Source organism: Limulus polyphemus, unplaced genomic scaffold, assembly GCF_000517525.1.
Source record: "Limulus polyphemus unplaced genomic scaffold, Limulus_polyphemus-2.1.2 Scaffold2895, whole genome shotgun sequence".
Classification (NCBI taxonomy): Eukaryota; Metazoa; Arthropoda; class Merostomata; order Xiphosura; family Limulidae; genus Limulus; species Limulus polyphemus.
The window spans coordinates 1-13223 of record NW_013668505.1 but is presented as its reverse complement, the minus strand read 5'-3'; the positions used below and the strand labels follow the sequence as shown (position 1 = coordinate 13223).

General features: G+C 29.7%; 1 protein-coding gene across 1 annotated transcript in view; it reads right to left on the bottom strand.

Annotated features, from left to right (window-relative positions):
* The window catches only part of LOC106468155 (F-box/LRR-repeat protein 20-like), a gene marked incomplete at its 5' end in the record, with an annotated part of 17697 nt that extends 5058 nt beyond the window's left edge, over positions 1–12639 (bottom strand). Inside the window, 9 exons of the mRNA XM_013928566.2 lie at positions 1309–1521; positions 1929–1985; positions 2165–2209; positions 4211–4271; positions 6427–6557; positions 7014–7088; positions 11016–11142; positions 11918–12013; positions 12548–12639. Coding sequence (XP_013784020.2) covers positions 1309–1521; positions 1929–1985; positions 2165–2209; positions 4211–4271; positions 6427–6557; positions 7014–7088; positions 11016–11142; positions 11918–12013; positions 12548–12639 — 897 coding nt within the window. The remainder of the gene's footprint in view (positions 1–1308; positions 1522–1928; positions 1986–2164; positions 2210–4210; positions 4272–6426; positions 6558–7013; positions 7089–11015; positions 11143–11917; positions 12014–12547) is intronic.
* Between the last annotated feature and the right edge of the window lie 584 nt (positions 12640–13223).

The window sequence follows — 13223 nt, the reverse complement described above, 5'->3', positions numbered from 1 at the left end:
GTCATATCTTCTCTTTCACAATTCGTTGATAGTTCTCACTTATGTTTCATTATATATTACCTATAACCAATAGAAAGTCAAAGTTCTCATCTATCAAATGATGTACTGTATAACATTGTATTCTGAACAGAATATTATCAATTTCACTCATAGTACAAGACTCATTCCCATGGGAAAGTTAACAACTAGCTTGGATGAATTTGTAACAGCTCTTGTCACATAGTTAGAAAGCCAGGAAAATTTTGAGAGGTAAGTGAATTTGTCTACTTTTTGTATGTTATTAGTCTATATTATTTGGTGCATTATATAACTAAATAAAAATTATTAAGTTTCTTTGAAACCCGACAGCAATAAAAAACAAGATTAGTTAAGTATTTTATTTCTTGTTTTCATATTTATTCTTTATTTAATATCATAACAGGAACTAAAATCTAAAAATATGGATCTTTTTAATTTATTTAAGACTAGATTAGGTAAAATAAGTAATAATAATATAATTAAAATGGTTCATGAGGCACGCACCAGAGCACCACGTGGGTAATGTAATTCAATAGCGTAATGTGAGCTGCACATTTCCCGAGTGATTTACAACTTATAATGGCAAAGATATTAGTTAGACACAGTTCAAAGGGCAATAAAAAATAAAATTCAATTATAAATAGATGTATAATGTTACGAACTTAGGATAAATGAATGTAGTTTCATGTTACAATCTGAAGTCATTCTAGAAAGAAAAACAGGTTACTTTAGGTTTATTTCCATTTTTTTTGGGTGGTTACGAGGTCGGTTGAATTTACTGATCCCGTTTTTAGATAGAGTAGAGAAAATAACAAATAAACTATAAAATTTTACTGAAAAAAAAAAACGTTTGAAATGCATTTAGGAGGTTTTAGGGATTACACAAAAAAAAATTGAGATTTTTGTGATGATAAATGGTATTTTTAATTTTAACATGAAAATTACTTTGCATCCAGACTATTCAAAACAAATACTCAATATATTCATTTACAAATCTTTATTTTATTCTATTAAAAATACTTCACTAAGAAATATGACTTTTTGTATGTGAAAGACTTGTAATATTAACTGAAAGGCTGCCAAATTTCGTGAAGATATACCCAATATATTGAGAGTTATATGTATTAAATTTATAAAGACTTTAAACAAGTACAAAAGTTACGTGAATCAGTCAAATTGACCAACCCGGTATTGAAAGGGTTAAGGTAATGTACAAGAGACCAATTAGCTGACAATACAAAATGTCTACAAAAAATCCCAAACAAAGTTACACATAACTTAAAAACTCACTCGTAGCCTGCGAATACCAGCTCTTGTGATCAGTTGGCAGTCATATAACTCAATTCGCTGCAGACTGTGGCATGAGACTAGATGGTCCAGGGAAGAGTCAGTGATTAAAGGACAATTGTCTAGTTCCAACACTGTCAAGTTGTCTGCAGCACAGCCATTGGCCCCCAAGTGGCGAATCCCGTCGTCTGTGATCAGTTCACAATGAGATAAGCTCTACAAGAGAAAAGAAATTAATTCTCTAATATAGTTTTACAGAATGCAAATAAAATTTAAACTTAAAAAACAAATTCTGTTTAAGTAATCCTTTCAAATACCTAATATACTTTGCAATGATTAATTATCATATACATGAAAAATTATAAAAGAACTAATGTCATAAACATAACACAACAATTTTAGTATTATCTTCAATTAGTGTGCAGAATTGTTTAAAATAATATAAATGTTTAAATTCTAATGTCGTCACTATAATAATTACCAGAATAACAACAGCACATAACTCTTGGAACACGCACATGCTAGATCCTTAAATAAAGATTTAAAAAAAAAAAATTGGCTTAATAAAAATACACAAAAGAAAGTTTTAAACTGCATTACAAAGATTGTAAGAAGTTACTTACTAGAGTTTCTAGAGAAGGGCAACCAACAGCAAGATGACACAGAGCATTATCAGTTATCTAAAAGAAGAAATGAAACTGAATGGTGAGCAAGTAATTAATTATCAATCTATGTGAATACAGGTTAAAATAACACAATAAAAATCCATCATGGTCTTTAATAGTTGATTTGTGAAATTAAAGATCTATCACCATGTCTAAATATGATACAGAAAATGAAGGGTGAAATACTTACTTACCAGCACACACTCCTCTAGGTCCATTTTCTCCAGCTTGTGACAACCCTGCCAAAAATATATCACGAGTAGAAAAATGCATGTAAAAAGAATAAATATCACATACAATAGTTACCAATCAAAGATAATATCTTTATAAAATACAGGCCATTCATACTATATGGTCCATTTTTGATCTGTTTCTATTAATTCTAAGTATTCATGAGTGAAAGCAAACAAGAATATGTTGTAACATGTTAACCATACTACATAGGCCACTTACAGTGTTGACCTTTTGCCCAAAACCATGGCTCATCAGGCCTGCTGGGATAAACAAACACAGCAGTGGCCTAGGCACTACATGCATCATCAATTTTTATGAACAACAACAATTATGGTGTGAACCAGATTAAGCAAATGACTGACCGTAAACAGTAATAAAACAAGGATTAAATCTTCTTTAACAGATTTCATTTAATATAATCTATTTTAAGATCACAGTGAAACTATAAATCTGCTTGTACATCTAAGAATAATTTCTCTACTGTTCATCAGGATATAAAGTGAGTTAATTCCAAAGATTTACAAGTAATAGAACACACAATCTTGAAGCAGCATTCATTAACCACATACTCTAAACTCACAGATTTTTTGGTCCACAGTTACTTGCAACTCAACTTAAAAAGAATAAAGTACAACCAGCCACATAATAAACAAAAATTAGGCCAAATGACCTCAAAAAGAATTGTCATATACACATACTGAAAACCCTAGACACAAACATGTGAAAATGATAAGCTGAAATGATTTCTTTCAGACTAAGTAGCTGCTTTAAGCAACAACACTGATGTCAGGTTTGACTTAGGCTGATCTCTTTAGATGTTAACTGAAAACCCTTTCAGATTAGGTAGTTTTATGCAACATCACCAATGTCAGTTTGACTTAGGCTGGCTGATCTCTTTAGATGTTAACTGAAAAGGTTTCTTTCAGACTAGATAGCTGCTCTATGCAACAACAATGATTTTAGGTTTAAACACTCATTTTCAACCCTTGATCCTCTGTTTTTGTCACGGAAATTCAATTAATGTAGTTTTTGGTCAGAATGTTTAAAAGAAGTGGATGAGCTAACTGATTACTTACTTCTAGAGAATGATGTAGTGAAGGATGAAGATGAATAAATGAAATTGAAATGCATCAACATCATGTGGAAAAAAAGAAATGCCTCCAGAAGTAAAAAATGTTAAATCAGATTTAACTAAAACAGAATGGTGTCTTTGGGAACTCTTTAGTATGAAGGACACCATGCTTCACTTCTTTCTATATTTCATACAGATAGCTTGCTGTACTATGATTCTTCCTGTATCAAATGTTTGGCCAGAGAGGATGTAGTAAACTGAAGTTGGTCAAAATGCATTTTAGGGGAAGTCTAAAAAATGGATGTCGCAAAGTCTTCTATACATCAATTAAATGCCCCAGTCATCGTATGGAGTTAGCAAATGCTATAGTAAAAAATTCTGTACAGTGATGGGAAGGAAGCAAGAAAAAGGATCTTTTGAAATCTGTCAGCATTCAAGATCCTAAGAATGTCAGAGAAGTGTGTGAATCAAAAACAGATATAGGTTCAACAGATTGTGATCTTGTGATAAAAGAATGTGAGAAAGCTGTGTCTGTACCTTTACTAGCCAGGTATGCACAGACTGCCTTTCACTACAGTGCCTCAGACTAAAATGAAGGGGGTTGTCAATTATGTAATTAATATAATTCTTTCAAACAAAGTTTCAGTGTAGAACCAGAGTTATAACAATAAAGGTATAGAATATTTTAAGTTGTGTGTATGGGTTTATATTACATTATTGATTTTTAGAGTGATGAAACAGGAATTGTTTATCAAAAGTACAATTATTAATATGAAAGGTAATTTTTTGCTGGTAACTGCACCAGACTGTACCAAAATGCACTAATTAAAAATACTTTTCTAAATTTATTTCCTAATTTAAAACTTAACCTTGTATATTAGAATGGTTTAGTTATGTAGATGTACAAAAACACCTAAAGATCATATATATATACCTTTGCTAGAGCCTGGAATCCACTATCAGTAAACTGTGAACATCCAGCTACTTCTAATGTCCTATACAGATATGTAAAAAAGAAACGTTTTAATAGCAAAGCCTATGTTCATACAATTGTTTTCATAGTTTAAACAGCACGATATAAAGAACAAGTTGATAAAATGAATCACTGATATTCATTAAATATGTTTAAATTGCAGAATAACAACTGTCTTTACAAAAGATTGAGTTATAATGTAAGTAACCTGTTTTTAGAACAATATGAATTAAAGCAGGTTATTTATCGTTTAATATGGTTATTTCATGATTAAAATGAAATACAAGATAATGACAAAACAAAATTTTTACTTAAGCGTTATATTTATAATTAAGTTTTTGGACAGAATTTTTAAAAATTGCAAAGATCTTTTAAAGAATAAATAAACATATTACATTTAAGATTTATAAAATATCTACTTCTCGCCCAGTCATGAGAGAAACTTAACATAAGGGCCTCAGCAAAGAAGTTCTTGTTTTCAAGAACTTGAAATGGGAAGTTGCACTTGTCCAATTCTACTTGTCTCTGGTAATCTCACCCAATAAGTTTTGTTAAGTGCATATATTATGTTTTAACCCTTTATAGACAATATCCCCTATTTTTTTTCCATAATGAAAATACTAAAGAAAATTGCATGAAACTTAATACTAACTAGTATTCAGCTTAGGCTTAAGAGAGACATAATTTGAATTAGTATTTCTATCAACTTCTTTTAAGTTGTGAAATTTCCAAAATTTTGTTGTGAGAACTTATTTGAAAAAAAAAAAATCCTTTCATCTTAGAATTTCAATTCTTTTATTATTGATCAAAATTTTCCATTTTATATATATATCCAACCAGTTTCACTTTGACTGATATTCATTTAAAAATTTCTTTTGATACTTTATTTTGTCAAATGTAAAAATCATCACCTATGGCTATTATCATAATAAACATATTGTAAAAGATTTATCAGTGATCTAGGACCTCAACTTTCAAAATGACATCACCGTAACCTTTGTCATGATCTTTGCTAACAATAATCCTGATCCTATATCTAATAAATATAGTTTCTTTTCAATAATGGTAGGTTCTTTTATTTGTGTGCACTGTTTGAATATGATAAAATTAACAATAATATTCAACAATTATTTAATTCACTGTAATATTTTGCCACTGCCTACTAAGCTTGCTTAATGTCTTGTCATACAAGAAAATTTCTGTTACTTTCAAACAAATACATTTAATACAATACAATTTTGATGAATGAAAAAAAAAATTTCTAAAGGAATAATCAAAACATTTCTCAGATCTGTTTTTTTTTCCTTAGTCTTCTAAACTTTCCTTTAGATTACTTTGTCCATCCTTATAGGAGCTTTGCTAATCAATATCTAGAGAAACCATAAATCACTTTATTTGCTATATACATTGGTGTAAACAGTTTATAATCTGCTCTATCCAATTAATTGTATTAAACATTGACTACAACAATTTTCAAAGTTGTTCTTCATTAGTAATTGTTCAGTCTGCATGCTGTGACATCATAAAAGGATGACATCAGAGAACTGTTGTAATAAAACCACTAACAGAGAACAAAATTACATGAGAAAAAAGACACAGATGATTATATTCTCAAGAGATGATAGATTCTTAGAATATCAATCAATAATTTTGAATGGGCAAAAAAAATCTAGAAAAATCCATAAATGCATTATTAACAGGTAAGACTCCTTGCAGCTGCACATATGTTAAAGTTGATAAATTTTTAAAATCTTTCTTTGGAAATTAAATAAATGTTTCAGAATGAAAAAAAAATCAATCCTAAAATTTAAAACAAAACACAGAATAAAAATAGAGTAAGAATTATCATTTTTACATATATAGAGAAATTTGACATGCAGGTGTGCACTCAACACCTGAAAGGTGATTACCAGTCTTGAGTGATGAAAACAACAACTGAGGAATCACCAATCAGTTTTAAATATAATGAAGTGACAATTTAATTAATTGACAAATACTAGGTCAAAAAAAGAGGTTATTCTAAATATAAAGTCATCCACTCTTAATCATTGTGTTTCAAAAAACAATGCTATCTTTAACTAGTGATGCTTCAAATTTTATACACACAAAAATTAATTAAGAAATAAAAATTAATAATTTTGTTTTGCTTATTTGAACAAAATCTGAAAAATAAATACCTGAGATTGTGACATCCCTGACCTAGTGCTACAAGAGATGCATCAGTGAGCCTAGAGCAGTTTGATACACAAAGGTAGTAAATCTTGGGGCAGTTCTGACTGATGAGCAGAATACTATCATCACCAATATTCTTCAGAAAATTGGACAAACCATTTGTTCATCACTTAGAAACAATAATACTCTTGATACAATTAATTATCAAAGATTTAAGAACCTACCAATACAGCAATTCATACTGATTCAAATGCACCATCCTCTCCCCCTTTTGTAAGCATGAAGTCAGGATATACAGAAAATGTTTTTGTACTAGAAAAAATTTCCATTCCTCAACATTATAAACACTGTTTTTTTTTTTGTCAGTGCTAAATACACTAGCTACTGTATATTTCAATATGAAATCTAAAATTTTATATGCACAAATACTATTAATAGTTGATTATGAGTAAATATATTGAAGACATTTTCATAAATTTCACGTTTAAGAACAATATAAACAACATTGTCCAAACAGGCTTCACTTGTAAAAATGTTTTAAGAATAAATTCTACCATTACTCTGGTGTATTTTCAATTCCTGGAATACTTACAATACATCCATGTAGGTTGATCACCTGAAGATCATTGCAAAACCTAGTTAAAGCACCAATGACTTCATCTGTGATCTAAAATGAAAAACAGGTATTACCCAAATCACTCACATTTGTATACATGAGAAAGATCTTAAATCATCAACATTTATATTTGACTGATCTTGTCTAAATCTGTTCATATCAATATTTTTATATTTGACTGATCTTGTCTAAATCTATTCATATCAATATTTTTATATTTGACTGATCTTGTCTAAATCTACGTGTGTCAATATTTCATTTAATCAATTATTATTTTTAGGGCTTCTGGTTTTCAGTGTTAACCAATAAACACTGATAAAACATTCCCAATACAAAAAAATAAATTGGTGATTTTTCAATAAACACCAGAAAGACATCAGAAATGGTTATTCAGTTTACTTTATATTAACGTCCCCACTTTCCTGAGTCACTGATGCGACGAGATTTAACCCTTTCCATAGTCTAATACATTTCTAAATTTTACATTTTAGTTATTTTTATAACAATAAATAAAAAATATACTTTAAAAACAACAAATCTGGGAGTTACATTTGACATAATCATTTTCTACAGTCAGTTGCCAATGAAATTTAAGCCTATGTTTCGTACCTGTTATAATTCCCATGAGAGAGATTAGTGCATAAATAATGTACAGATTATTAGTATACTTACTACAGTATCAAAAGCAAAAACTCTGGAAAATGCAGATTTTAAAGTATCTTTATAAAATTAAATCCCCCAAAAATATTGATTTTAAGATACCTATTAAAACAGCTAAAAATAAACATCAAAAAAATTTAAGCCCTAATTATTTTGCACTTGGTATCAGTTTAACCAGTAGAAGCAAAATCATTATTTTCATGTCATATGAACTCACTAGAACAAATGTCATTAATCTTTATTAGCCAGTCATAGTGGTTATCCATAAAAATAAATATAATTAATCCAATTAATTACTTTTTTTACATTTCATAGTAGGTCACAAGTATTTTAATAAATGTGTTTAATATTAAGACATTACTAATCATTTACTTGTTGTCAAATTCTGGTTAGAAACAAGGCTAGCTAAGGAAAGTGTCACTTTATTGTTAATCCTTTGTTTTTTAAGTATGTTTAAAAAATTCCTTTAAAATGACAAGTACAGAGAGAGCTTACTAACAGCACAAATACTAAATACATGGATATATCTAATGGTGGAATATATAAATAAGGAATCCAAATGTTACTACTATTCCATTAGTTTATCAGAACTCAATTTTTCTCCTCCTGACTATACATTATGCCCAGTTAGTACTCTGTTCAATCCCTGAAAGTTGCTCGCCATGTGCTGTTTAACTTGAGCTGACTGATAAGTGTCTCATGTTTGAACCCTCTACAGATTTTTATGTTTCAAGTTTGTCTCTCTTTGTTAGATCTTAGCTTGCAAGTGTAAATTTTAGGTTTCTTTTCTAAAAAAGGTATTAACTCAATTAATTTTTCTCATCTTTCTATCTATTTTGGGCAACAAGTTGACTGACAAACGTTTTGTACTATAACCTTATAATGTTTGTTTCTTGTTAAGCACAAAGCTACACAATGGGCTATGTGTGCTGTGCCTATTACAGGTTTTGAGTCTTATAAGGCCCCAGACTTTTAAGTATTTTAAGTATACAATTTTTAATATAAAAAATATTAAATAATTTTTTTTAAGGTTTCTTCATCCATTTCTTCAATTAACTTTGGCTAACAAGTTTAGATTTAGTGATGGTTTAGAGCAAGTTCTTATATTTTTCTGCAATTTCTGCAAATTCACTGAAAGCCTCTTTAAGCTTATTTACAAAACAATTTGCAGTAAGTATATAATTTTATAAATTTAACTTCAGCATGTTCTGATGGCTCAGTTAGAGAAGGAAACAATTTCAAAAAATCAATAAAAAAAATGTCATAAATATTCAGTCAAACTCTTTGTAATGGGGTATTCAGCATTAAAATGCTCTTAATGGTATCTCTGTTGTTGTATAAATAACAAATCTAGGAGTTATGTTTGATGTCTTCATTTTTTACAGTCCATCACCAATGAAATGTAAGCCTATGTGAGTTGGCTTATTCTAGTGTCCATAACTCAAAACTAATCATCAGAAAACTACATTTAGCAGATAAAGTAATGAGAGGATGGTAAAGATAATCCCAGTAATGAAAATAATTATAACTAGGAGCACTGTTCATGAAATTTGAAGATGTAGAAGTATATAAAACTAGCTTCAAATATACCATGATTCATTCTACCTTAAAAAATGGTTGTCACTGAATGCTAGAAATGCTCTTAAAAAATAAATGGGAATAATGTTGGTGCAGCATCAAGATTCTGTTGAAATATAAATGGTAAATGAAAAGGATCATGTAGCAATAAGGCTTGTCAGAAGATGATAAAAAAAGCAAACATTTAACAAACATGACTGGGTGCCAGTGCAACTCATAATGATACTACACAATGCCTGTCAAAATTGTAACAGAAGTCAGACAAGTGATGGTTGTTATTTAAGAAGAAAATCATTTAGAGAAATGCAGGACCAATCAAGTAGCTAAGCACACCTGACTCCTACAGTCATGAGTAAAACAGTGAGACTGTATTAACACAGGTTACATATCACCCTCGAATTGCTGCCAGGAGATGCACACAAATGGTTAGACTTTGCCCTCCGACTTCTGGGTCAAGTTCCACACATTATGTGAACGACTGTTCCTACCCTGATAACATATAAAAACAAATACAATATAGTACGTTCCACACATTATGTGAACAATTGTTCCTACCCCGATAAAATATAAATACAAGTACAATATAGTACATCTTATGAACTAATGAGGCTCACTTTTTTCTCTATGGACAGGTCAATATCTGCAATTGTGTAACCTGAAGAGAAAACAATACACATTCATTTATGAAACAGCCATTGTATGATGAGATGGTACAGTGTGGGAAAGATTTAGAAGTAAGTTCATCATTTGACCTCACATTTTTGAGGAACCCAGAAATAAATGAATTACGACCATGAATGCTACTAATTCGTACTGGAAAATGTTATTTCTTCACTTCAAGTAAGAGTAATTTTGAATACCAGTCTTATTACAAGATGGTGCTTCACCCTACATCAAACAGACTGTCATGTCAATGGCTGGAACATGGTTTTCTGGGACTGAGTGATTAGCAGACATTTTCCAAACACACACACACACACAGCCAGCACGATCTCCAGATTTTAACTCTTTAACTTTCAGGGTATGGGACCTTCTCAAATCATTTATTTAGTATGGTGCATCTGCTGTTTTGCCAGCCCTTGAAGGTTTCAAATGACACCAAGTACAATGCAACTGTTGGAAATCAGTTTCATTCAGCTGTGTGTATTTTTCTCTCCTAAGCACAAGAAACAATGGACATGAATGATGGCAATCCTGAACACTGCTAACATATTAACTTTGTGAATTTTGTGGTCAGCTACATATGGGTATCACTGAAGTAGAGCAGGAAAGGACAGCTGCCCCCTTGTGCTTAATATCATTGCTGTGTGTAGTTTATGCTATTTGAATAGTTATTAAATAATATACAAAATAATCTCTAGCAAATGCCCCCAAAGTAGACTGATTTTTACATTTTAATCCTTAAAAGAGCATCCAGTGAACCCCTGGATCACCAATAAAAGTTACCTCTCACTCCTATACTGAAATCTGAAATGCTACTTCTAGTTCAGCTCCCCCTGGTGATAATTATTTTGACAATGGCATTTTAGTTCCCATCATTAGTTCATCTACCAAATATTTTATCTCTCTGATGACTAGTTTTCAAATTATACTTTTTTGAATAGGACAACTAATTTAGAATAATCCTCTATACGCGAAATTTCAAATTGCTTATTCAGAATCTACCATTTAGAAGGAAGCTGAATATGTAACAAAAAATGAAAAGAATGTTTGAGAATAAATCCATCAGACATTACTTACTAAATGACATCCTTTACATATGAAAACCAGAAGGTGTTGACAGCCTCTTGACATGGCTTCAACACCATACTTTGACACTTGATCACACCAAGATATGTTTATATGTTCTAAAAGTGGACAGCCTTCCCTGGTTACCAGAAAATATAAGAATATATTGAGAAAGAAACAAGTAAAGTTTCAATAGTAAACACCTTACACTCTTTAAGAAATAATAACACTTTTTAAAGAAAATATATGCATACAATGTATTGAAACATCCTCAACTACTTAAAAGTTAGTTAATTTTTTTTTTACTCTATATTTGTGCAACAGTTATCTACATATACTGTGTACTATACACAAGTAAATGAAAAAATATATACCAAAATTACAGATAACTAAGAATTAAGGTTAAAATATTTGCTTATATCTTACTTTTTTACCTTTTTTCTTTAAAGGTGAAAAATGAAAGTTTATCTCACAAAATTGTTCAGGTAGTAGTTTTTTTTTATTTTTGTTGATTCATCCAATTTCTTATCACATGTGAATTCTTAATATCAGAAAATTGTGGATTATTTTTTAATTTATTTATTATTCACTAATAATATTTTGTGAGTGCATGATCAGTTGATAGATAGACTATATTATTAATAACTTCTAAATGGTATGTTCACCTGATCTAAAAAAACACCAGTATATTTTGGTCTTCTCACAACATTTCAATGAAAATTAATATTATTTGAAAGCACCGACTGTAAAGCAAGTGCATAAAAGTAAGCACAGTTGTAGTAATTTTGCTATAAAATTTTCAAAAAAACCTTAAAAGGAAATTACACGATTAGAACATACAAAACATGAGTTACTAGTATGCTATTTAATTCACAAAATCTAATTACTGAGAAAATATAGAAAATATTAGCTACCCAAGAGCCTTCAGGGAAAGATCTGTTAGTTGACAACAGGAACCTAAGTCCAAATATAAAAGTCTGGAACAATGCTTGCTTAAACTCTGACAGGTGCTGTACAAAGACGTTTGATTTAGTTTTGGTTTACTACAATAACAAAATTGAATTCTACCTCAAACTTTAATATACAGATTTAACTATTTCGATGATATCAACATATGTTTGGCTAAAGGTTTCAAATACATGTTGGTATCAAGAAAATACAAACATACATATAATAGTATTTATAAAGCACAGTGAGTATAGGTCAAATGACAGTGTAAAGACAATTTAAAAATGAAATAGTTTTTTTCTAACCGCTCTTACTGGATTATTGAATATTACAAATACTTATCATAAAAAATCCCTTTAAATAATGTCAGAAGTAACTTGCAATCATTAAACCTTGTTTATAATGGTGTATTATTTTTGGTGATTTCTGTAAAATACAGTAATTATTTATGAAGTTTATGTGTTTAATTTGTCATTGGTGTTGCAACATTTGAGTGTAAAAGAAAGTGCAATCTTACAAATCAACTTTTGTCTAGTTTTATTAAACACTTCCTTACTATTATTATAATTTTCTGAATAATCCAATATTTTTCCTACCTATCTGTCAGTTTTTTGCAGCCATTTAGGTTTAGTTCTTCAATGTTATTACAATTTTGGGCAAACGTTCTGTAAAACAGAAAATAATTAGACTATGTACGAGAAAAAACACGTAGAAGACATATATATTTTTGGGTGTTTTTTAAGTTGTATATTTTTGAGATATCATTATAGATAAAATATTGAAACTGTAAATAGATAAAATACTGAAATGTTAAATCACTGATTAGCAAAATATTCAAATATGTGAAATGCTTCAATGATTTGCTTATCAACTCTTAATAAATTTTACCATTTTGAGATTAATAAATGTTCACATAAATCTGACAAAATAGCAGAAGGAAACTATGAATAAAAAAATCTGGAGGAAAATATTTTCATACAAATTTGTAGCAGGTTGTATATTTCATATACCATGTAAATGCTAAGTTAGATTTTATTTCTATAAATATTTTCCTAACTCTTTAATACTGCTTAATAATATCCACACTTGTGAGCCACAATAGAAAAATAATTGTTTGTAAAATAATAAATTAATTTCCTGTATAAAGATACTTTCATATACACTTTTTTTTGGCTTCAATATATTACTATTAGCAGACTGTCTCCCAGACTGGTAGGGATCAATAGAACAGCAAAGAAATATATATGAGTTATTAGAAGGTGACATGCTGAG